The sequence below is a fragment of the Lissotriton vulgaris genome, chromosome 8, assembly GCF_964263255.1.
Source record: "Lissotriton vulgaris chromosome 8, aLisVul1.2, whole genome shotgun sequence".
Lineage (NCBI taxonomy): Eukaryota > Metazoa > Chordata > Amphibia > Caudata > Salamandridae > Lissotriton > Lissotriton vulgaris.
In genome coordinates this window covers 1,354,436,994-1,354,464,250 of record NC_141696.1, presented here as the reverse complement: position 1 = coordinate 1,354,464,250, position 27,257 = coordinate 1,354,436,994, and the positions used below count along the sequence as shown (strand labels likewise).

General features: G+C 45.2%; 1 protein-coding gene across 1 annotated transcript in view; it reads left to right on the top strand.

Annotated features, from left to right (window-relative positions):
- Positions 1-4,323, top strand: part of ENDOD1 (endonuclease domain containing 1) — a 57,124-nt gene extending 52,801 nt beyond the window's left edge. The window contains exon 2 of the mRNA XM_086935299.1: positions 314-4,323. Coding sequence (XP_086791425.1) covers positions 314-1,399 — 1,086 coding nt within the window. The 3' untranslated portion in view covers positions 1,400-4,323. The remainder of the gene's footprint in view (positions 1-313) is intronic.
- Positions 4,324-27,257: the final 22,934 nt, after the last annotated feature.

Below are 27,257 nucleotides of genomic sequence, written 5' to 3'. Positions count from 1 at the left end.
TTAACTCTTGATATTCTGGTAATAACAGACCCACCCCCAGATAAAAATGCTGAATTGGGAAGAATGTGCTTGTGTTAATCAATTCAGTTGTCTGTGTTCTGCTTTAAAAAATAAAATACTTGATCAAAGAATAAGCGGTGGTCTACCTGGAAGGAAGGCTGGGCTACAGAGACCACCTATTGGAGATGTCCCTAAATGAAGTAGTGGAGGGGATAGCTAGTGTTCGCAAAACATGTGTCATCAGATACTCTAGACCATAGGTGGCCATATGAAAAAAAGTTACGCTTACTAATTTCTTTCCATTTCTTTACAGTTGGACGACCCGGAGAGTGGTGCTGAGGAAATGATGGATGAAGCAGAGGCCAAAGAAAGCATTGCTGAGCTGGGGTCTCATCAGAGCGTATATGAAGATTACGCATCATCAGATTATCAGCCTATCTCTTTGAATCCGGATTTCCTCAATGAAGGGGACTTCCAGCGAGCTACACACACACTGACCAATGTGGTACCCGTCACTCCACACGTCCGAAAGGGTTGGTCTACGGAGGTGGAGCGTATTGTCAAGGAAGCGTTAGTACCTCAGTGTGAAAGCAGGGAAAATCTATACTTTATTGCGGGAGCCGTACCTTCTGACCAAACAATGACCAGCAATGTAGCCATACCTGAATTCCTTTGGTTGGCTGCCTGTTGTAACGCCGATGAGGCTTGGTCCATGGGATTTATTCAGAAAAACACAGACACACATCCTGAAAGCCTAACAGTGGAAGAGCTCAAGAAGCAGCTCCCTGGAGACGTCCAACTTTTTGTAAACAACTGTGGAGAAGGCGCTGAAAATGCCCAACAAAGTCAAGTATTGGAGACAATCAGTCAAAGGAGGTCCGAAGAGGCAGAGGAAGCCATAGGGCCTTTCTTCCGGTTCATCCGATTCATCGCCCGTGTTGTATATGGAATTTTTAGAACCATATTCTGTATTGTGTGGTTTATTGTGAAGCAGATCTTTAGCATCCTAGCAGGGGGCCTCTGCTGCCTTTGGAATGGGGTCACCTACTACCTGCTGGCCATCGGCGAGGTGCTGGTCAACATTCCTTATGATATCCTACGTGTACTTGGGAACGTCCTCATGGGCTGTGTCCGAACCCTTGACCATGTGCTGTGTGTGGTAGGCATGATAGCCAGGATACCGCTACGCTTTATTCTTGACCTTGGAAGCTTCCCTTACTACACAATCTGTGCAATCCCAACCGTGGCAGCAGAGATTGCCACTGGACTCTTTGGTTCTTTCGGCTTGCTGATTGACAGCCTGTTTGGCGTAACGGGCGGGTCGTATTCTGTGACGTCATTTGCATGCAATAGGTTCGTCCAAAGGTTTACTGGCCTGGCTGGAGGCTACGAGGAGTGATAGACCCATAAAAATATTGCAGATAATTTTGAAAGTGAAGACTTCACTTGTGTCCGGCACTATTAATTCTTCAAGTGGTCATCCTTTTAATTTTGTTAACACAATTTTGCATAGATTTCTAAACTGGTATTCATTAATTTCCACATTCTGTAAAGTGTCCACAGCGACCAACCAGCTAAGAGGGTTATAGTCTCATCCTTAAACCACATAGGTGACGCTGCACATTGTTGCATGTGCTGAGTTTATTTGATATTAGTGTGCAAAGTAACTGCTGACGGGATTGTTCCCTACAGGAATGCAATAGTGCAAAAAGCGGGTTTGCCTATCTATGCGCCTCATGGCATTGTGGGAGAAAGGCGTCCCCTCTAGGACCCTTTCTCAGCTTGCCTTGTGAAAATCCATTTTATATGTGTTCTGCCTGATTGGTAATGTTGCAGACTACAGCTATAAACGCACACAAAGTCATGTATCTGGGGTAGACTTTAGACTGGAGCACTCCATTTGTAGGAATAGTGAAATCTTGGGGTGGCGGGTTATAATGGGCGTCATTTTAATATGGATGCCAAATAATGTCCATGCCAAGAGAAATTGGTGCCTGATGTGGCCTTCACAAAGCTAAGCAGTTTCTCATTTTGTCTAGAAGAACTCACAATAATGTAAGTAGCGTGTTGGCGCTCTTGGTACTTTATCTGATGGATATCTAGGTCACCTCGATCCTGGTTACGTGCATTGCAGACACTTGTAATGATAAACAGTTGCAGAGTGCATCTTGTCCTAACCTTCCTAGGCTGCTACACAGATATTGGTCAGCATCCGGCACCTCCCCCAACTCTTTGATGGTCTCCCCAAATATCTCAAGATGTACTGCTGGCTCTACCTAGGTGAAATTCCCTCTGATCTAGCATGGGCTGAAAGAATAGGTTTCTTATCATACAGGACCCAGTATCTTCGCTTCGGCGAAGCACCCTGCAATCCGCGCATCCCTCCTGTCGAAGGTAGTCCTCTATGCCCTATTACCAGTGGTATTTACAAAACTGGTAGGACTGAATAATTGTAAGTTCTTTGTGGTTTGTTTATGCTATTTTAGGGACCTGGGGTTTTGGTTACTTGTGTTCAGGTGAAGCTGTATGGCATTTTATTGAACGAAAAATTTATTTTAATCAACAGTTGCAATTTATGTGTATTTGTGTATTGCACTTTGTGCAGTGGGATCACAGTGCGATATCAGACATGTTTAAAGGAAGAGCAAGGGACACCGAGATGTTTTGTGACCTCTCCATGACCTTTTCCATGCTTCAGTACCTTTTGGTTAGGTTTGTAAATAGAACTACCATATACATACGTACATACAAAATAGTGATGCAAAACTTGCGGTTTAAAAAACATATTTACCAGAGCCTTGTGCCCTTGGGTCCATGAGACAGGTTCTCTTTATGCAGCCCACCCACAGCCAGACTCTTGTATAAGCAATGGCAGCTGCTAGCACCGAAAAGTGGTGCGGCAATAATAATTAAAAAAGAAAAGAAAACTCCCCAGAAGGCCGCCACCTAGATGCTTTTTGGCTCCCGATGCACAGACTCCCAGACTCCCCAGCACCAATCCTGACGCTGCTCTCATGTTGGTATTACCCAGCATGAGCGAAGCCCTGGGATTGGGCAGAGCAGGCTGGTTTTACGCTCTATCAGGAACTGGGAGCCGTGCCTACTGTTCTCCATGCAACAGCCTGGAGATATCTAAAATATCTCAGTGCGCATGTCGGTTTGGTCGTCCCAAGACAGCCGGCCAAGTTCCACCACTCTTCCTGCTACTGTGAGATGATGGTCCCGCTCTCAAGACTCGGCTCCAGCTTCGTCATGTAAAATAAAGGGATAATAAAGCAGTTTTATTAATTGCTTTATTATTATTTTAATTTTATGTTTTCATCTGCTGGCTCCAGCAGGGAGGCGACGCTCTTCCACCATAACAGAGAAGCCGCCACTGTGTATGAGACCTAAAGTAAAATACGGCTAGGTTAGCCTCTTGTCATGCTAGTGCTGTCTCTTATAAACATTCAACCTCCTAGTATATGCAACGGTAAGGCCTCTCACGGAGAACCTAACCACGGATAGCCAGAGTGCCCAAGCTTCACCGTGGTGGATAGAAATACAAAATCCTGGAGTTAGAATGAGGGAATGAAACCACTCAAATACGTAGAAACGGTTGTATTCCACATTTAAAGAATAGATGTGTTCACAAAAGCACATTTGAGGTAAACCAACCCAAAATGCATTCTCGGTGGCCGCTAGATGTTCAAAAATAGAAACTGAAATTCTCCCTCTCTCTCTATGTATATGTACTCTTACCAAAAGTAAGGAAAGGGGTGAATAATCTGAATGTAATGCAATGGAGGGACAGTTTGTTTTTACAGTGTTCTTTTTCAAATGGCTTTTAGACATGCACTGAAACTGGAATATTTGTGTTGTCTTATTTAATGTATGTTTTTTTTCCACAGAAGACAAAATAATCAAGAAATTGATCCCTAACTAATTATTCCACAGTGGCTTTTAAGGCTACCGCCATTTTGTTCCTGTTAAAAAAAACTTTGTGGACGTGGGTTATTCATGGGAGGGATCTTTGATGCAGGGATGGGAAGAATAGGAGGCTTGAGGATTAAAAAGAGCAACATTGCCTATAAATTACTGAGACTGTACCCTGCAGAAACGTGCACTGAAACTCCTGTCTTCGTTTCCCTGCTCTGTAGTGTAAATACATGTGTGTTATTCTTAAAATGTCTTTTCTCATACGAAAGTATTCCTGCTTGTGGGGATGCCGGAGGAGTCCTGTATTTCTGCAAAGGGCAGCTTATTTTGGGATTGTGAGTTTTGGAAACAGCAGCAGTGTGTCATTTCCTCCTCTGAGATTAATAATAAAAAAGATTTAATAAATTAGATTGTTTGAGACTGGTTTGTCTTCACCTTTTGAGCGTTGCTTATTTTGTAATGTTTTTTTTTCCTTTCCAATGAATACTGCATTGTCAGCAATTAAGTTTAACCCCTTCGCTGCAGGGGTAATTCCCCCACTGTGCTGGGGGGAGTAGGGGTGCGCACAGCGCCCCGGTGCTCGTGACGAACTCAGCTTGTCACGCAGTATGGTGGCGCTGTGCTCATGACGAGCTGAGCTGGTCACGGCCACACCCGTTTCCTCAGAACGCTCAGCACAGCAGGGGAATTATCCTGGCGTGTGAGCTCCGTGGCCGTAATGACAAGCTCAGCTCGTCATGAGCACATATGAGGTTAACATGACAGATCTGAAATAAGGACAAATGTTGTAATATTCAGAGGGATGATTGGAGATTTAAACTGAAGAAGATGTAGGATTAGGCCTTCAATATATTAAGCACAGTGTAGCAGTGCAATAACATTCTTCCGTACTAGACCCTGTTTTCAGAGGGGCTAACTTGATCGTCATATTCCTTTGTGTCACTTAACCATTCACATGTCTGAGACTCACACCGGCAATAAGTCTTCAATTTGTCGAGGCTCAGGCGGTGCAGCGCATTATAAGCCACGACAGTCATCTTGAATTACACCGGGAATCCCACAGGTTGATGCTTTATGTAAGGGTGTGTGTTGCATGTAGGAGCTTGAAGCATCATTCCAGTAAATCAGGAGTAGGTTGGGCAGGGTGTGTCTCACTCTTGAATGTCCCTCTATAACTACTACTGTGAGCAGTAGACCCAGTATAACCAGTTTGCGGAATCAAATGTGCCAAGACTAAGCTGCTGGTATAATTAGTTTCTCCTGAATGCTTTAGTCCAACACACAGCATGTGTTTCACGCTGTATGACCAGCTGGACTACACAATTTTAGTTTCTTTCAGTCCTGGATTGTGCATTACACCACAGAGTGCTTTTCAGCCAAAGGGGCGCAACACAGATCACAAACACACTCTTTATGTGTGAAAAACGCTGCTTTATTGAAGACAGGTGCACATCACAAAATTAAACCTAGGCCTTTGCCTTACAAAACTAAACCTCACTAAACATGCATTCACCTACTTACACATGCTCCCCACCCCGTTCAATCCCACCCCTTTTACATTCTTTCCTTGCAACTGTTTAACTCCTCCTCTGTATTTAACTGTTGATCTTTAACTCCTGTAACCTTCATTTGTTTCTTTCCTACCAGTGTAACTTGTTCACAACTCTAATCTTATCCTGTAACCATGCAAAAATTAGCTGCCAACCGCCTTGCACATGCTCCTAGCAGTAACTATAGAAACATATCCCTCCTGTGTACCTGTGCTCAAATGAAGTGACCACAAACAAAACCAACGTAACCCCCCAAAAAACAATAACAGGAAGGGAAGGAGGGGGATTTTTTTTTATCTCCCAATTAGTCCTGGCTGCAGTGTCACCTTGCTAAAATGGTGACACGGGACCTAAAATGGCTGGCTAAATACTAATGAAAACAAGCCCAAGGATTTGAAGGCCAAAAGAGCCCAATTGGGCCTGTGCTTCACCACTGGATCAAATACCCCGGGGTGCAAACCTCCCTGCGCTCGGGTGCCCCACCTCCCCAAAGCTCCATTGCATTATTTTCTTATGTCACATTGAAATATCCAGTGGACATTTTGGGGTGTAGCTATCCTAGCCAGCAAATCCTTGTGATGCTGTTTTGGCGGTCCTCAGTGAGTAGCATTCTTTGCGGGTACTGTTATTCTGTCACTGGTGTACAGGGCCACAGTACTAATGCACTCTTAATTTGATAACTAACTTACCCTTTTTGGCCGCATAGCCCTCTGAGGGCAAGGAGGGCGAGTAGGCAAAGCTTACTGTGCAGCATATTTAATACTGCCAAATTATTGGCAACCCTTGAGTACTCCCACATTCACAATGACCCCTCAGGATATTGCAGCATGGACTAGGAAATTTCGAAGCACAACAATTGAAATGATGCAGCAATTGTGAAGTACTTTCTTTTATTAAGACTCATTCGTTTAGAATCCACTCCAGAATATCCTAGAGAGGAGAGATTTATTTGTCTGAAAAGGTGTGGCACATGTATTTGGTTCAGATAACAAAATGTTACAGTGGAAATACTCTGTTTGCACTAATTTGCAGATGGCACAGAAGGGTGTCTGCTTGTAGCACTCCTTTGTACTCAATTGCAAGGTTGTGATACTTTAATTCTGCCCTCTGTGACATTGCTTTTCACTCCTTTTGTATTTAAGATAGCAGAAATATTTTTTCTGATTTTATTTTTGCAATCGTTTTAAACAAAGTTTTGCACCATGTCACATGCCACTCCACAAGGATGCATTTGTCTTCTCAAAAGTGTTCTCGTGACTTATTTGTGAAGCTGTCTATCGGAACTCCTTTCAGGGGGCACGGGGCACACAGGGATTACTGATTCCAGCTGTGGTGGTTGAGGCCTTTTACTCCTGATGTACTGGGCCCCGGCCTACTATGGATCCTCAGCAACTGGGCCAAGTTCCTTTTCTGCACTTGATTCTCAGTGGCAACTCTTGATAAGCACTAAAAGGCTCCGTCAGGGTGTAGTGTAGATACAGGCTAGTGAACAAGACTCCTACTTGAAGAGCACACAGCAATGTAAATATATTAATGTCCAGTAAAATACTTATTTTCATTTTAAAAAGAAGTATTTTATTTCTAACAACACATTCAAAGAAGTATTATGACACAATCCCTTTGAGGTCAGGGCTCTAGTGTTTCACTGGCAAATCCCGGTCAGCCCTCTCCTTTAAATGTGGATGGGATTATACTTCATTCACTGGTGGCTGCATAGACGGAATGCTCAGGGCGGACACATGTTTGGATTCTCAATCTCTCTTCTTATAGTCCATTTCCAGCCACCAAATGTGATTTTGGGTCTGCGTCTTTGAAGTGTTATGTTGTGGTTCTCCTTTTTTTGAAGTGTACACTTCTCCTCTCTTTCTCTTTTGATACGGTCGGTCACAGCAGTAGCGACTTTGAAGCTGATAGTCCCACACACAGGCCATTGAGGTGAGTAGAGTTCACACGTGGATGTCAGCCATGTGAAATGTGCATCAAAAGGTTTATCCCGGGCTCTCAGGCCTACTCTTTATGATGACCGTATCTGCCCCATCTCCTTCATGAGATGTGTCCAGGACCTTTCTAGTGCCCAGGGGGAGTCTCTCTCTCCGTTCTCCAGGGGATCCCACCCAGCTGACAGGAATGTGGAAATACATACATTTCTGCATCTCCTCATGTCTTCCCAAAATGGACCCCATGGTCCTCCATGTTATGTACTATTACAGGCACCCTTGCACTCAATGTATGTCCATAGCACACACACAGTCTAACACTGCTACCTCCATGTATTGTGCTACCCCAGACACGCACATTCAGCACACACTTTGCTCAGTGCTATAGCCTTTCTATATTGTGGCACTAGCAGACACACATCCAACCAGCACACAATTTACTTTGTACCTGCTCCATAACACTACACCCTCCATGTATTGTACTCTTTGCAAGTACACCTGCACCCAGTTAATGCGTTCAGCATGCACACACTGCATAGCACAGCCTCTCTAATGTAATGTTCTTTTCGCAGATACATACACTCAGTATATGCACTCACAATACACACACTGCACAGCAGTGCTCCAACTCTGTACTGTACCCTTCCTGGGCACACATACAACCAATGCAGAGTCATCATTCTGCACTGCACATCTACCTGAGGGAAGCCAATGGTGAGTAAGCCCACAGAAGCAGGCCTTAAAACAAGCATTTGCAATGCAATAGGTCTCGCATTTGTGAGTTTGAGCTATTTTTATTGTAAATGACATTGCCTTTTATTTATGTTTTGGTTTTTGAAACCTAAATAAAAGCCATTGTCATTTACAATGCCAATAGGTCAAACTCGCGTAAATACGAAACCTATTGCATTGCAAATGCTTGTTTAAAGAAGCTCGGTAACACAGCTCGTATTTATTTGCAGATTGGGTCCTCTTGCTGCTTTTGCCTGCATGTACTGCAAGAAACCCTGCGGCGCTTCCCTTGTTCATGCAATTTTTCAACAAAAGCTTCCTGCTGCGAAGGGCTGCTTTCTTTCAGTCTGCCTGCCCTAAGCAGTGGCGTAACGAAACTTGAGGGGGGCCCCCCTGCAAAGCACTTGGAAGGGGCCCCCCCACAGCGGCCCGGCCCACCACCTACCACCCAGAAATCTAGTATATTTTTAATTGAAACCCCCATCATTTAAATGAAGTGCCTCTATATTGTCTTTCTCTAAGTTCTAATGAGAAAGTGGGAAACACTCTTAACATACAAGCTATACCATTTGTAACAATACTGTCAAAAGCAGATTATTTAACTGAGTCAGCATGCAGAACAATGCCAGGAAGCAATCCTATTCCCTCAGGAACACTATGGCTGAAGAACAAAGAACAATTATGAAGGATCTGATACAGAATTTACATTAATGGACAATAACTTGAAACTTTGAAAGACTGGTGCAACCAATGCTGGATAGAGAGTGTAGTGCTGTCTGTGTGCGCTACATACCTGATGGTGCCCCTGGAGACTAGAAAACGGGGGCTGCTGGGGGCGTAGCTGCCAAGCATTCGGATTGCCATTTGCGACTGTTGTTGATGTATGTTGCATGTATGTTGCATGTATGTTGTATAATATATTGACGTGGAGGAAGTGTATGACTTGGTAGTCATTGCAAAGCCATCCTCGTGCATTTGTGATGGATTAACATAAGTCAAGCATTAAACATCTAACGTCAGCCGTAACAACGAGAATAGCAATTCTATAAATATGAAAAAAAATTGAATTTTACCGTCCAGCCTAACCTACTTGTATACGCTTTGAGTAATTTACTATGAGTCTGGAAAAACCTTTTTCATATACTCTAGAGCTGAATAAAGAGTGTTTCAAAAACTGTTTGTATTAAATTTTTATTGTGTGAGTTTCAACTATTCAAAGTCAAAAGTGAAAATATGCACTGACTTACTATTTTTGTTAAACATGATGTTTTAGTGGTAATATTGTATTATCATTGTAATAATTTAATATGCTTTTATGTACATGTAAGGGTTTTTATTAACTACGCATAAAAAAAACGAAACTAAAAACAGTTGAGTCTGTTTCAATAAGATTTCACCGGGGTGGAGGATCTCGTGTTTGAAAATGAATCCGCGATTTTCTCATATCTTGATATATTGACAGAAGGCATGCATAAATGTGAAATCTGTGCCCAGTAATACTAATTTGTTGAACTCACCATGTTTCTTATGACATGTTTTTATTTTTATTATTGGCTTCAGTGGTACAAATAGACCACTATAAATGGCCCCCTTAGGATCCAATAAATAGAGAGTTAGGTCTCTCATTTATTTTGGGTTAAAGTGTGGAGATTGGTCAATCCCTCCATAGAGGACAGATCAATGGTATATTCATTATCTAATATTATGGTGGTGTCCCACACATATTCCCTCATCTAGGTTTTCCACAGAAAATCCAGGCCATCAGCTTCTTGATGCCATTTTGGTCCTTATCCCAGAGCACCACTTCACCTATTATAAAAACAACAGAGATATAGAATGCAGCAACCAGTAAACTACTACAATTACATCTGCTTGACCACATCACTCCAGCCATTCAACCAGCCACAGGCTCCTCCATCAAGGCACTCCGCCTTACACCTAGGACAATCTACAGCACTGAATCCTCTTTCATCCAAGTAAAACCTTTGTAATGCTTGTGAAAAATCACCTTACACATGACTGTCAGCCCTTCTCACGTCCTTCCCTTCAAGCGGGTAAAACTGGTGGAACATTCTGTGTTCTGGAACTCACTACCAAACACCTGACTGTTCCCTAACAGTTGCCACCCTAATGCAAAATTCAGTGACAGACACGGACTGCCCCACTGGGAAAGAATGAGTCACCCACATAATATGGTAAGTAAGAGCAAATGTAGTTGTATCTCTCACCCCTCTTCCCTCCACTCAGAACACCAACACTCTAACAACATTGGCCCCACTATAAACCCACACTCTACCCACGAAGCAATAATGATGGCATGTATTATCATAAGCAGGTCTGTCTCTCACTTCTCCTTACGCCACTCTATGCTTGAGCATAGACACAGCTATGTTTTTACTGAGGCCCAACAGGAGATAATGCTTAATTTGAGCCGGTGGTTGCAGGTGGGGCCCACTAGCACTCATTTTTGGGGAGAGGCACTTAATCTTCCTAATCATGTTTTGGATCAGAGCAAGAAAGTGAAAATCGGAAGGATGAAGAGATAGACAGAAAAAAACAAGACAAAGAGAGAGAGAAGGAACGTGCAAGAGTGATATAAATGGGCAGAGAGTGTCCAGTGGTGGATTAAAGACAATGCAACCTTGGTATTCCACATTCCGGCATTCAGTAGCACTGGCCATTGGTCTCTGAGCAAAACTCTGGGCCCCTGGACTTATTCTTTTACAAATTAAGCACTGACTGGAGCCACCCACTAGTCCTCGAGCACAACACCAGTATTATTTTCAAAATGATCACTATAAACTCACATTCTACCAACAACATTGAAGGGAGTAGTTTGTTACCTGTCCACCAGAAAGCACTTGGAGGCTTGCCAGGGGTATGATGTGCTTTATAAATGTAATGGCAATGCAATACAACTGACTACAGTAGTAGAATGTAGTGATATTTGTTCATGTTCGTTCCTGTCACTGTGTATGAAAATGTACTTGTTGTCCTGATGAAGGTCAGGTAGACCTGTGCCACTTGTCGAAATGTTGAAATGTCAACATAAGAAATTGACCATGATGAAAAACTGTGGAAAGAGGATTGTGTTGTGGAAATGGTCTGTCACAAATTCATTGATGTGTTTGTTCGTCATACAATTGTGTTTAAATATTGCGCCTAGAGATGTAATAAGAGATTAGTCTTTTATATGTGTATATTGCATCACATCTTTTGTAATTGGAATGTAACTGTCATATACACATATGTTATGGAAAATAAAATGCCTCTTTAATTGTTCATATGCCTGGGAGCTGGTGGCTGAGGAACACAGTCCAGATTGTTTCACACCCGTGGGAGCTACTCACTACATAAGAATGAATGACTGAAGTTATTTTCCCTTGGAACTGCTCATTTGATGTCAAAGTTTATGGTGACACAGCCAGTGCCAGGGCTGGGGACCAGGTGTTTGATGAAATATTCACTATCATCCACCGGTAGGATCAGTCTACATCCCTATCTGGCAGGCTGTCTCTATTCTTCCATCCACAAATAGGAGAAGCAGAGTGGTTTTGTGTCCCCATACAGTAAAGCATTTCAGACACACTCTATGCTAACCCTAACCCACACACACATGCATAGTGCAAATGCACTCTTTACATATGTTCCCTGCAATCTATCCAGAGTCCCTTACTCTAGCTGTCCACAGGCAGTTGGCCTTATATTAAAAAGGTAAGTACTACAGCTAGCAGTTTATAATCCAACATTAACAGAGCGTGCTGTGGTTAGAACTACATTAGAGAGGCTTTCTGCACTGCAAAGGTTCAAACACCAGAGATTAGAACATTAAAAAAATAAAATATTTCACAGTTAATTACATGTTTTCCAAAATGGCATGAGAGAAGCATCCCTTCCTCGTTCCGATTTGTAGTGTAGTGTGCCAATGCTTTACCACCCCAGTTTAGGACACAAACTACTTTCAGGTTACCATTTTCTCAAAGCAAGTGGTATTGATTTGCAATGCGGAAGCTTTACTCTCTGAATCACAGATGGTCTGGGTGGGAACTTGGATGGGGAGCAGTGGGGCATTGGTCTTGCCAGAGTCTAACCTGCCCCCCCACCCCCAATCCATTTAATGTGCATTTTTTACACAAGTCCTTGACCTTTTAAGAGACTGGGATAACATTTAAAGTAGGCATTCAGTGAATGAGAATGCAGGGATGGTGCGTATGCTGTCTGGCACGTATTCCTCCCTAAATTCACAAACAATCACAATGCGTTTTAAAAAGAATCCTGTTTGTGAATATTAATGAGTCCGGATTTTTGTGATTCCTCACAGGTGGTGCTTTTAAGCTGAAGTTTATTTGTGTATCAGTCACAGAATAAAACTGTGGCGAGTTGCAAAGCTGTTGTTGTTTCAAAACACTACTGCTTTGCAACCTGCCCTTACACATTGGGGCCTTTGTTCATTGCTTCAAAACAATATGAGGAAAAAATGTATAGTGTGGCAATCCCATTAATCTTCCTGACCCTCCCACAACCCGAATCCTGAAGTCAGGCCTGCAATGAATATTGATCAGCGGAGGCACCAGGCAGTGCTTTAAATGGACCGGGACTGGGTAACTGGCACTTCTTTAATTTGAAAGGGGGTATTAGGGACCCGTCAGCACCTGCTTTTAATACTGCCCGGCAGGACCTGCAGGATGAGTCTGGAGCCTGCCCCTGATGCTGTAATTGCCGCGGAGGCGGCTGAGTCTGACCGGGCCGGTCGCCCGCCTCCTCAGTTTCCAGTCACTCCTGACCAGGCATATTCTGTGATGTACAGACTTGGGGTGCATACCCCATCAACACACATTATCTTTATAACAATATTAAATGCTATGAATTTACTCACTCCAGCTACAGACCTGACCATTAAAAAAAAAAACGTCCTGCCAGCTGCGTGGAAACATTTCGCAGTTACTCGGGTTAAGTGAATTTGAAAAACATTCCAGTGAGTTTTAGGTGTGTCGTGGTTAACAAGAGCGTGAGAATGATATTAATGAAAAGTAAAGTGTTTTTTCTCGTTTTCAGAGTTCTAAATGTGCAGGTATCTCATTTGGGCAGCACGTGAAATCTCACATAAACTGGCTGGGATGTGCAAGCACTTTACAAATGATGTTAAATAGAGGTAACTGTGCACAGGACGGCATTTTTTAAATTACATATGCGTAGGTTAGGAAATTAGAAACATTTATGATTAGTTGTCATTTCTTGTGTCTTTCAACTGCAATTAAGTTTCTCTAATAAGCCTCTACCTGTATATTTCTTTTAAAACTGCTGCATTTTCCAATGATCTCATCATCGATCGCACCCCACCACCAGCCTGACTGAAACAGACTCTCCAGACAGACTCACCCGAGGCCTGGTCGGCCTGCAGCTTAAGAGGCAGGCAGGCTCGCGCGCCGAGCGGGCAGCCGAAGACAGGGCAAGGCTGGCTAGCCAAGCAGCAGGGACAGGTAATAATTAAATTATGGCTGGGGGCCCGCACAGTGACGGTCTCTTTCTGACACTGGCTGGGCTGGGTCCTGGGTGGGATGCATCACCTCACTCCTCGCGCTCACTTTTAACTTGTGATTCTGCGCATGACAATGGTTTGGTCACAGACATCAGCCCCACCCTATGCCTCACCCGCGCAGAAGCAGAGACATCAGCGCGCATGGCACGCAATTACTAAAGAGCCTCAGAGAGGCCTTCTCAGGGTCCGGGGGACAAAATTGTGCACCATTTAAAATTATTAAGATGCCGGCGTGCGGTGCGCACCAATTCTATTTAGTTCATGCTGGCTCCCTCCCGCCTCGTGAGGGGGCCCCTGGAGCACGCCCCCCCCCCACCCTTGCAACGTGGCTCGGAGGCCCGGGCCCTGGGTTATGCCCCTGGCCGTGGGCACCTGCCGCACCATTTAAAATGAACTAAGAGCCAGGCTTGTTTGCTCCCAAGTGAGGGGGGCCCTTGAGCAAGGCGAGGCCCCCCCGCAACGCGGGGGCTGCGTGGGCCTGTGTTACGCCCCTGGCCCTAAGGAGCTCATCAAATAAAATGAGGCACACTTTAAACAATGATTAGAGGGACTGATTACAACCTAACATTAACTTCCTTGAGGCAGGTGCCCTGACTCTACCGGGGAAGCCCATGTCAATGGGTGCGCACAAGAGGGGCTTGTTCTTTGGCAAGATTGTCTGCCGTCTTGGCACTGACAGCAGAGATATTTGCTACATTAAAATGTCACATTTAAGTATACAAGGCACCAAATAACGTTCGCGATGATTTAAACGTCCCATTAAAGTTGAGCAGTTTTAATCAACAATGAAAGCAATATATTTAGGCATTAAACATTGACAGAGTCCTGCACGGAAATTATTAGACTGGGATTCACCCGCTTAGCAGAACAGAAGCACAGAAAACTCCAGGACATTCCAAGTGTCACAATGGATCTGTAGGGGGAGCGTGGGCGGGGGCGATTTTCCTCGTATAAATTAAATGTAGGTTACAAATCTTAACACTTACAGTGGGGACAAACGGAACACATCATGTTATAACGGCCTCTCAAACCATCACCCAAGTCTTTAAATTCCATAATTTCCAGCTAGCTCTGAGTTTTCAAACCTAGACAAGCTTCAAATGAGAAACTTTCATCCCCGGTCAATAATTCATCATGAATATGCAAATGTCTCCTCAATACATTTTGCTTCTCTATCTGCCTAGTCTTGCATAGAGCTGCCACCTTACCAGACAAAACCAAAATACCTTCAGAAATCAGGGCTCATTTCTAATCCAATAGTCGAGAAGCAATATTCCCCGTTTGCAGTAAAATAAGTATAGAACATTGTGCTACAAAGCAACTTGAAAAAAGGTAATATGTTTTAAGGAGGCACAGTACACAGTGGAATGTCCGGCTGCTTAAAGGGGAGGGAGGGAAAGTGAAAGTGCCCCATACGTGCGCTGTGCCGCCGGTACCTTAACTGAAGGGAGACAGGAGTTGGCACGCGCGGACAGGAGATGTGCACGCGTACGGAGTGCACAGCTCCTCTCCGCGCGTGCCACCTCCTGTTTCCCTTCGGGACAGAAAGCGGCAGCAATAGAGCTCGCAAGCGAAGTAGCGCATGCGCTGCGTTCGCACGCAAGACCTAAAAATTAGTGAGCCTGTAGACTTCACTCCAGTGCGGCATTTAGACAGAATATCAGAAACTGAAATATCGTGGACCAAAATATCATGTCAAGAATGTCAAGGGCACAAATATCATGAGCAAAGGTTTACCATATATAACTCCACATATATGTAACTCGCTACTTACCTATTTGTACTCACCTTCTCGATATTTTGTTCCTCGATATTTTTGACACAATATTATGTCCACACAATATTTCGGTTTCCCATATTCTGTCAGTGATACCCCAGTGACAGGTTAAAAAAGAACCTGTTCACTCCATCTGATCACTACACAGTATGCTGCCACCACCGCGCTTCTGTCCTTAACTCTTGGTGATGGCAGTAACTTTCCACCACTATGAAGATAGCACTTTGGGCGCCCCTGAGAGTCCAATAAGACTGCAATCCGTGAGACAGGCCTATGTCGTGGCGCACAACATGATCCGTGTTTGCCTATGACAACAAGAATCAGCATTAGGGATCCACACAACAATACAGTTGGCCAACCAGGGCAGAGGTACATGTCCATTACCATGCAGTGGACCTCTCTGTCCCAACACTATCTATTACCATATGCACTGTTAATGTGAGGAGGAATACATATACCCATGAACTCAAAGACTCTAATAGAGTTTACAGCTGCTTATTGTTGACGTTTTACATAGCTTTGCTCCAGCGTTCAAAACATTCCTTTAATAATGAAGCCCTTCCTTTTTAGGTTTTGCCTCGCCAAAAAGATGCGCTCTGCGCATCTTTTTTGCGCAGCAAAAACCTAATGAGAACTGTAGTGTGGCTTTGGGTCGGCCCTCATCATTCATTGGCTGGCTCCGTAAATGGAGCCTAGCCATTGGATGAGGGGCCTGTCCGTCAATGCCGGACCAGACACGGGGGCGTTCCCGACATTCTTTGGCTTTTGGCGACGTCACGCTACGTCAGCCAAAAGCCCTCGGGAACGCCCCCGAATCTGGTAAGGCACTAATGGCACCCCGAGCGCTCTGCCGCCTCCTACTACGGCGGCCCCCCTGATTGACGCCGCTGCCCGGGGACGTGAATAACTTTAGGACCTCGCCGGGGCACAGGAGAGCAATAACGAAGGAGCTGCCCTCCCATTGGCTGAGGCGGTCGAGCCCCCTCAGTGCCGCCGCGCTAGGAGTGGTTCTCGAGCCGCCCACGTCATCGCTGGAGCCGCGCATCCATTGGCTACAGCCTCGAAGAAGGACCAACAGCGATCACCTTTACAGAAGGAGCGCTCCGACATCACAGTCGACCCTAGTTTCTTCTTGCTGCAATCCATAGGAGTGGATTTTTTTCTTTTTGAGGATTTCCATGAAGGAAGCATTATTTGGTAAGGAAGGGTTCACCCCTTACACAGGCGATCATCAATCACAGACCTGTTTTGCCCCGTTGGGCGAACCTCCGGATGTTTGCTCAAAGAATGAGCAAGCCACGTGGCAGTGCCTGCAAAGAGGCCACGGGATCGCATGGGCTCGGCTTTGGGGGTAGATTGCTGTAAATCTTTTTGCATGTCTTTGTAGGGCGGTGTTGGGTGCATCACGTCTTGTTTTCCTGCATCGAAGCCTCTGTTATTCAGTCCTTTGCCAGCGGTGCCTCGGCACCAGCTAATCAGAAGTGATCTTGTGATGTAAAGTTGTAAGTAGGCCCTCCTTCGAGGGGTGTGTCGAAAGTACTCGCCCCAGACAACAATGGGCTTATTTGACAGTGAGGGAAGGACCCCTCCCCTGTGCCGGTTGTTAGGTTAATCTGCCCCTGCCCCAGATGGCTGCACACAATGGCGGCGGCTGGGCTGTTGGTAAATGCAGATGGTGCCCGGTGGGGTGGTGCTGCTGCGCACCGGGCCAGTAGGACTGTGAACTGGATGGGTGCTCCGGAGCGAATTGCTGCCTGGTAGGTACGTAGTGTTTAAAATTTGACCGTGAACGTTTGCGGAGGGGCATTCCTTGTGTACGGCGGCCGTCGGCTCCTGTCTGGAGGCCTGGTGTGCACAGTGAGGGAGGGTCGCCGTGTCCTTGACCCTCCCTGTGCCTGGCTACCCTTTGCCCCTCCCTCGGCTGATGTGCCCCGAAGCCGCTCCATCTGCTGCCGGAGCCCCCAGTGTCTGATGCGCTATCCGTCTGGTACTCTTCCCCCCCCCCCTCCCTCCCAGCCTAGTCTGTTATCGTTTCCCCCATGCGTGTGGTAGCTCGGCCTGTCCCTCATGGGGTTTCCTCCATTCCCTGGTGGTTCGGACCCTCTCTCTCTTCTCTGTTTCCTCCATGCCCATGGTGGCTGGAGCTTCCCTCTCCTGTGGTTTCCTCCATGCTTGTGGGGTCTTGGACTCCCCTCTCTCCTGTGGTTTTATCAATGTGAGTGATGGCTGGGACTGTTCCTCCTCCCCCCACATCTCCTGTGGTTTCCTCTATGTAATGGCTCGAGCTACCCTCCTTCCTTTGGTTTCTTGTGGTTGCCGGTGCTCCCCTTGGGTTTCCTCAATCGGTGAGGTGGCTGGGACTCCCTCTCTTGTTGCTTCCTCTATGCGTGTGGTGGTTGGGACTCCCGTCAGTTCTAGTGTTTACTCCAGACGTGTGGTACCTCACACCCTAGATCTAGCCGGTGTTAGAGTTTTTGGCTTCGCAGTACAAAATGCAGGTTGTGTGGCTACCATTCTGAGAATCTGAGATGCAGTGAGTACAGACATCGGTCAGGTGGAGAGAGTGTAATGTGCAATGAGTGAACCCTCCAAGGTTGCATTGCTTGCATGCATTTGTCTAATGTGTGAACCTGAGGTGAAGTGAGTGTCACTCTTGGGAGCAGTGAGTGTGAATCTGAGGGGTGGTGAGTGTGAATCTGATGGGCAGTGAATGTGAATTTTTGGGGCAATGAGAGTAAATCTGAGGGACAGTGAGTGTGACTCTGAAGAGTGTGATTCTGAGGTAGAGTGAGTGTAAATATGAGGAGCAGTGAGTGTGACTCTGTTCATGTTTTATTTGTTCATGTTTTATGATTGCCAACCCTTTAAGCTTGGTAATCACTCTTGTTTGACACCGAGCTGCCCTGAAAAGTGTGATGCACACATTTGTAATATTGCTGCACTTCTTGAGAGAATGTTTTTGCAAAAGTAAACCTTCTTTTCTACCTACGGCGTTTATCCTATTGGGATTTCTGCAGAGAGGTGGGTTTGATCCCAAATGCAGCTACATTTCAAGTATTGAAGACTCGTTACTTATTTTTCACTGAGGCACTCATTTCTTTTTAGTTGGAAGGGGAATGCTTAGCCAATATGTCTTGGTCTGAGGATGACGACAAATGTGGTATTTTGTGCAGTCAAATGCAGGGATTGGGCAAGTATTGCGGTCTATCCGGGGTGCTTGTGACTGCTATAATTTTACAATAAGTAAGAATCTTTCTGTGGGCTTGGACATAACTAACATTATGCCCGAAGAGGGGCTGATTTTGTTACCCATTGGGTTTGACCATCAAATTGGCATCATTAAAAGCAGTATGCTGATAGCATGGAAAAAATGTTTTGCTATCTGTCAGGAGGCCACGCACTCTCCGTCGTTCCCTCGGCTCAGTCTACAGACCCGAGGCAACGACGGAGAGTGCGTGGCCTCCTTCTTACCTGAGCAGTCGCCAGGCGAGGTGAGGTTTTCTCTCCCTGCATTTAGGGAGAAGATACACCTTTTTCCTTTGAATCCATGGGACATTGGTCGTTATTCACGATAAGTATGTGTTGCGGTAGCTTATCATGGTCCTGAAGAAAGCCGTTAAAGGCTGAAACATGTCGATCAAGTAACACTCATGACAGATAGCAAAACATTTTTTCCATGCTATCGGCATACTGCTTTTAATGATGCCAATTTGATAGTCAAACCCAATAAAGTTACCTTATGTCATCAAACTAGGCATTTTTAAACACTTGGAGCACTTTTCCTTTATTTTCTGCACTGCAACTTTTTCTTTCTGCCCTGTCTGCTCACATCCTGTCTTCTGTGGGTTGGATGTTTCGACCTAAAGGGTCCATGATCAGGCAACCTTAGACTTCGGCTGAGGATGAGCCTATAGGACACCTTCTCTCCCACTACCCAGATGACGATACTCCGCTTTTGAGTGGGCTGATGGGTACTGTTTTCTAGTCTCAAAGACTCTGTATCTTCTCCATTTCATCTTCTCTTTGACATGACATAATATTGTCTTCTCTCAAGATCAACTGTGTGGTCTGCATGCATTTTTGGACACCACTTGGGTCCATTCCCTTACCCAGACTGAAAGTACCTCCTGTGTTTTTTCGCTATATAAGTTGGGGGACTAGGTACCTATTCTGTCTATAAACCATTTCCCCTCGGACCCTCCAAATACTCTGTATATTGTAAGTATCTAAAGCAAACAAAATGAGGTCTCGGGAACGCTCCTACCCCCAGGGAAAGGAGAAGGAGGGCGTTGGATGAGGCCGGGGGAGGAGGGGGGGGACATTCCAACACCCCCCCCCCCCCCCGAAAAAAGGAGTGTAGTTCCAGGACGGTGATACTCGCCACATCTAATGCAGACAGGAACCAAAAATAAACTGCGGGCACTTATAATGTCCCTAGCATCTTCAGGGATGACGGCAGACTATATAATACAATATATCCAATGCCGAATATGTTCATACTGCAGAGGGCCACGGAGGTGCTTCGGTACAAGCGATTCCTATTCCCAGTCACGTTTTACACATAATTCAAAGAAGTTAGAAAAGACCATTTGTCAAAAGCAATACCAAAAGCTCAAACTTTAACAAAGGCAAAACCATTGCATTGTAAATGCTTGTTCCTCCTTTGGCGAGGGTCAGACTATTGGCAGTGTAGAAAAGCAACTCTAAGGGCCATATTTATCTACATTTTGCACAGGTGCAGTCACCATGAGTGACGCAAATTGGCACAAAGTGTTAATTTGGGATTTACTTTCCAGTACAAAACCTGCTTTGCACTGGAAAGTTGCCTACAAGTAAAGCAAGTTCTACTTTTTATCAAGGTGGGAAAGTTCCATTCCTGGTGCATGTGCCTTCCTATGCTACCGCCTTTAGTTATTAACACAAAGCCCTATCTACTGACATTTGTAGCAGGGCTTTGTAACAAAAATATTTAGCCTTGGCAAAGTTTGCGGGGATCCTAAAATGTGCAAAAAAACTCTGCTGCGCTATGTGGAGCTCTGCAAGCGGCGGAGTTTCTTTAGATAAATGCCATTCGTAATGATTTTCAGTGCCAGCGCTTGTCCACACTGTGCAATCATCGTCATTGGCACCATGCGCAATGCAAGCAGGCGCTGCTTCCTTTCTGCCGCTTGAGTAGATTTTTACTCCAGCGGCAGCTTTCTCAATGCAAAAGGACAGCTTCTCAGCGCGAGCGATCGTGAGCATACGCAGTCACTCACCATGAGAAATCTGACCGCCCGTGTAGAGAAATCTCACCAGGAGGTTGATTTTCCATGCTCACACTCGCCAACTTGATGTTAACGATCGTGAACGAGGAAAAATCTCGCGGGGAGGTATATTTCCGTGCTCGCGCTTGCCAACTTGACATTTATGAATGCGAGCAAGGGAAAACACTCTGCGTAGCTAGGGGGGTAGGGGGGGAGCGGTCCGCCCCAGGCAGCACAAGTTTGGGGGCGGCGGCCTTGCAACACTGGTGGCCCGTTGCGGCGGCCGCCATTATAAAGTATTTGGGGACACTCACACTGACACTAGTATCAATCAAATATATCATAAAGGGCGGCCGCCACCACGGGCCAACAGTGTCACAAGGCCGCCGTCCAGAAGGTTAATGATGTACGCAGCACACCGCCCATGCCCCACACCAGCACGGTGAAGTACGGAGTAGTTTGTGGGTTGTCCCAGGGCCATCAATCTTGTAGCGTGAAACCGCTACCAATGACGGCCCTGGGACAAATATTTGGCCAGCCCCCGCGCCGAAAACTCCATAGTGACGCATCACGTGCGCCACAAGGCCGCTTCCCCACTCCTCGAAATGGCCCAGCTCTTGAGCAAGTGCTTCTGCTCACAGAAGGCGCCACCACCGACGTCAGAGTGGTTTCTCCCTGCGAGGGATGATTTCCTGCAGCTCGTGACCCCAGAGCCTGCAGCTGTGGCAGCAATTACTATGCCCTCCTCTGTGATGTGGACAGCAGAACTGATGGATGATGTAGATTGGCATGAGCTCCGGGGAATACACCGAGGGTATGTACTACAATTCCTAATGCGCTTTAAAGATACAAACTGCCACAGTAGGCCCGGGGTCAATGAGGGCATGATGTGTGAACGTGTGGTGTGCTGTAATGCTGTGAGTGGCTCCCTGCACCCGCGCTGCAATCACATTTTATTGACTTGCACACGTGCCACCATTTCCTACGTAATGTTTGTTCTTGAGTGTCTGCCATATATTGCAGTAGTATACCTCTAACTGTACTTTGTTTTCTCTTGTAACCTGCACACATGTCACTTTTTCCTCCTGTAATGTACCGTTTGCTACCTCTTGTATTTGTTTGCTCACGATTGTCACTTTTGCCTCATGTAACTTAACGTTTGCTTTTGTAATTTGTTCACTTGTAATTTTCTCCTCGTGTATCAGTACTGTTCCTATTTTGAAGCGCTCTGACGCCTTCGGGTAAAGTCAGCGCTATATAAAAACACATAACTAAATAAATAAATAAGCAATAGTTAATAGGTTATCGGAGAGCAGCCTCTGTGAGTTGCCGAACCTCCTTCTGTTTTGCTAACCATGTAGATGTCGTAATTCAAAGTGGGATCTCTCTTGAAAGCGTTCTGGTTAAAAAGTCAGGAATAGGTATGCATCTTAAATTAAAAACAGAAGCCCCCTGACTTTCCTTATGCTTAACTTCATACCTCCCAACAGAAAGACGTTTCATGGGTATGTATAGAGGGGTGTAGCTATCAAGTGTGCAGCAGGTGCGCTTACACCAAGATCCAAAAGCCTGATGGACCCAACCGAAACTGAGTATTGCTGTATTTCATTAACTTGGCAGAATGTAGGGGCCCATTTTCATTGCAAGCCGCCCTGCCTGCGCCCCTGGACGTATATTGTGTCAGAATAATTTAACATGTAATACACATATTAATTGATTGTGCTCATGAAGTAATTGAACAAAACATATTTGTCAATTGATGATAAAAGAAAATGGATGACTTGCCCGAACACAAACTTAACCCAAAGGTATCAAAGAGTTACACGAGCACCAGTTGCGTTACAGACTTTACATTCATTTTGTTAAATGATTTGCCTAGAATCGCCGGATGTTGAGCTGTTCCTGCTGCGATGCAAACCCGATTGCCTAGCTTCCAAGTCAACCGCTCTTGCTGTTTCGCCACAACTTCACCCCATGTTACTTTTCCATTCTGATTTGATAAGCTTGAATATTCGGCTTCTTAAGGCAGCAGGACTGAAAGATCAATCACAGCAGCCAAAAGAATTCTAGGAGAAAAAATATAAGAAAAGCATCAATGCAGTAGCAATGCTTGGACTATCATGTAGAGATTGTTGATAAATTTGAAGGTATATCCCCAATGTAGCAATTTTGTTTCACAAGGATAAGTGAGATATTGCCAGTGATTTTAGCTATTTCTCCATCTGCACATTAATGAGTAATAATTAGAAGTGATTATAATTAAATGAAAGCTTTCAACATGTTTTTGTAGAGGAATTAATCTGCAATGTTTTTCAGTGAACACTACGGTATGTGATTCTATACTGTGCTTTGTTATGCTATTTTACTAAATGTTATGTTACCAGCATTTGTATAGTGCAATCTACCATCTGCATGGCACCGTAGCATATTTTGCTCTAGACTCCTATCATATGGCTATGAGTTTTGATTGATCAGTTGTGTATTTTTTATTTTTTTGGGCTGCGGATGATTATTAGAAGCAATTTCTTTTTTTCCCCCCCAAACCCTATTTTATTTTTATAAATGGTTCACGTGAAAGTAAAATGAATCACACCGACATCAAAAGCTTTCTTAACAACTAAAGAGTTCAAAAGATGCCTACTTCCGAGACATACTCTGAACCATATTCGCCCGGCGACCTTATACGGGTCTCCAGTCTGGGGCCGAAAGCTCTATATCGACCTAGAGAGACCCCATTTAGGAACAATGAGAGCTATATTCTCCAGTTTGGGAAATTGGGTTAGTTACTGAGGGGAGTGGACGCCACACTCAGGCAGCAACCACATGGGGAGCAGGATGGTGGTCGGCTGAGGTGACCGCTCACAACACCTTGATCTATTGAGACCCCCCAATGTGCCCTCTACTAAAATAAGGATGCTATTGGAAGTTTTGAACACTTTGCTGAAATTGCTGAGTGAGGAGGCCAGCAGCTAGCTGCACCCCCCACTTGCAGAGTTGCGTCCGGACAGGTAGAACTCTTACAAACCTGTGAGAAGCTCTACAGCATGCTGAGCTGCTTTGATTGCTGTTGCTTAGAGATATATTTTCCAGTCTGGATGAAGCCAAAGGGGCAACCAGTAACTCTAAGGAAGACCGGGCGGGTCCAGCTGCTGGCAGTCCGTCATTAAGTGTGGCCCGACATCTGTCCGCTCAGTGACTGAGATATGCGCTGGGACAGAGGCAGTGGCTCGACTGCCTGGACGCCAAGGGCAAACTGAGACCCGGAAGGACGCTGAGAAACAACCTGGTCAATGTCCTAAAACAAACGACGATAAAGTAATTCTCAACTACTACATTTTGCTTTCTTATCATTCGGTTTATGGTTTCCATCTTTTTTAAGGCAAAACTTGGTAGAAATTGACGAATATACTTAGTGTGCAGCACGCGCGCAGCACAGCCTGTACTGTATTGGACAACAGCTAGGGCAGTGGGACTTCATGATGCACCTTTCAGACCTCTCAAGTGCTCGCCGTCTTTTTTACCCAGCACCCCCACCAGCTAGCTGCCATGGGCGGCAATCTGAGGGAAAGCCCCGGGCGCCAGAAGCTCTAGCTACGCCCCTGCGTGGAGCTGAGTTTTTCGGAACTCTGAGTAATGCGGAGTGTGGAAAACTCCACAAACGGAGCAGAGTTCACCGCCCAGCCTTAAAAATATGCCTCCACGAGGCAGTAGCAAAGTAGTGTGCTGCTCTGTTTTAAAGTTAGTCTAAGAATAGTATTTTGTACTTCAGGATATCCTTCTAATACAAACCCTTACTCTTTTTGGAGGTGGGAGGGTGGCAGAAACCCTATTGCTTAGACCTGTCTTTGATCTTTGTAGCACCACACACAGCCTTACATGCAGCAGGCAGGACAGGAATGCAACCACTTTCCTCCTTACTTTACACACACCCAGCAGAGACCGGCAGTACAATGACCAATAAAGAAGGTGGGCAGCAGTCGTCTAGGAAATCTCAGTCTTTTGTTAAAAGTGTGTACTTTTTACAAAACTGCAGTTTCGTGATTCTGTAACGATTCCCCAAATCACAAAATCCGAGAGGCTGTGGTTAACCGAGTGCGGTATAGGTTGGGTCAGAAAAAATATGATGCCTTCCCAGGTGACTCTGAAAATACTTTAAATCTGTCCCAACCTCCAAAAGAAGTTTAAACATTGACTAATTACTCCACGATTGCTATGCAAAACAATAACACAAGGAATTGGTGCTCAGAGGAAAATCTATGGTAATCTCTATTATGCATTAGTAATCTAAAAATCCCATGCACAGTCCCTGTGGAAAGAACATTAATAAGAGACTCAAACATTATAGGAGTTCATTTTTTATATTTATAATACGCTGTATAATTAAATGCAATTGTTGATCAACATTTAGATATACAGTAAAGAGTCTCAATTCGGTAAGTTACAAATGTGGTGGTGTTGTGTAAAACCACACATTAAAACAGAGTCTAAGAGTGCATAAAGTCCATAGGACTGAGATCCAAAGGGAAATAAATGTTTGTGAGCATGGTGGTTTTTAAAGGAAAACTCAGCCTGGTATTGCCACATGATGGTTCAGTCAAGGAGTCCAATAAAAGTTCATTAAGCAAGAGGTTCCTGCTATTACCAAAGCAGGGGAAAAGATCTGCAAGGTCTTCTCAGGGAGTCAGGTCCCTCCTACGTCCCCAAGACAAGAAGCAAAACAGAATCTGCTCCAGGAAAGGCAAGAGTAAGGAAAAGAACAGCATAAAGGGCTCGGCATAGACCCAAGAGCAAAAAGGACTGGGCCCCATCCAAGGAGGAATTCTGGTAATTTAGTTCATCAGTCCGGATGTATTACTCCATGTGTCACACCATTATTGTCACACCATTGTTGTATCATCATCGCACGATTTTAATGAGGTAGTGTTCTGCACACAAGTTATTAAAAGAAACATGAAAATAATTTCCCAAGTAGATCATGGGAACGAGCATCCAATGCAAAACACACAGGTTAATCCACAAAAGGCTATTAATTACTTACACTTTCTGTGCTGTCAGTTGCAACAATTTAGCCCATAAGAAAGTATCAATATTTTGAGTACAATATGTTTCAACTTCGTCTGAGTTCTCATTGGAAAGTACAAGAATGTCACATGAGCAATTTGCAATGGAATTCTACCTTCTGAGCGCAAGGGATGTAATTGGGAGACAGCAGTGCGGGGCGGGAGGGGTGGAAGGGTATTAGTGATTTAATCGAAAGGTGGGAGTGGGGGAGGAGGGTGGAGAAAGCAAGAATAGCACTACGCACATCGAGTAATGAAGCTGTACACTGACTATTAGACCTGAGAAGGACTTAACTGTCAACTGGAATGCAGGGAATGTGATAAGATCTACAAGTACTTGTATTATGGTTTTTAGAATTTTGACTGACAATAAAGGCAATAAAGTTTCTTTAAAAAAAGTTGCAATGAAATTCTGTTGTATAGATGTCATGAGAAGGAACAGGCATAGAAATGAATGTCAAGTTAAATGCATTTTAAAAATACTATACACAAGCAATATGAAATATTGATAAAGCCTAAGATTTTAAAGTTTCATTTATGCATCAGTCGAAGGCATTTAGGGGCCGATTCCAATTCGGGTCGGAAGGGCTCTGAACCAAGGGCCTCATTAGGATGGCGGACGGACCTTCGTCCGTCCGCCACCCCAGAGTAGGAGGGACCGTCCTCAGGGGCAGCAGCGGTCCCTCCGTGCAGATTAGGATGTGACCGCCACCTTGGCGGTCACATCCTGTATGTTTAACATTGCGGCAGGTGCTGCTTGAAGCAGCACCCACCGCAATGTTAAAAATGCATGCTTCGCATTTGCATGCACAAAGCAACAGGCACTGCGTGGTGCCTGCCTCTTTGTGCATGCAAATGCAGGGGGGTATCATAGGTACCCCCGACCCCCCCCCGTCACCCTGGGGGCCCGCAACGGGCCCCCAAAGAAATCTCCGTATGCATTTCCACGGCGGAGAAGCCGCCGCAGAAAAGGCATCTCTTTACCCCCATCCTAATATGGCTGGCGGTGTCTGTTAGACACCGCCTCCATATTAGAGCTTTTCCGCCGCGGTCGTAAGGCGACCACGGCGGAAAAACCGCGGACGGTCTTCCTGACCCGCCAGGCATCATAATCTGGTGGAGGGTCTTTGAAGGCTCCGCAGCGGTTTTTCCGCATCCTTCGGGCCAATGGACACTTCCGCCGGCCCGGAGGATGCGGAAAAACCGCAATCCTAATGAGGCCCCATGTGTGTGAAAAGGATCACCTTTCCTCAGATGGCTTATATTTATGTATCTCATTGCAACTGGGTTCAAAAGGGATGGGTATTTTTGATGCTTTCTGCTAGCAAATGGAGTACAAGGGAAGGGTCAGTGCTTCACTGCTGCCAATTATTGACTGCTTAACAGCATGAGAACAGCATCTTGATTGGATGAGAGAGTTGGCTGTGGGCTTCGTGCTTTGAGGATGTGCAGCAAAACAACAATAACGTACTGTAGAACATCGAGTAACAGTGTAAGG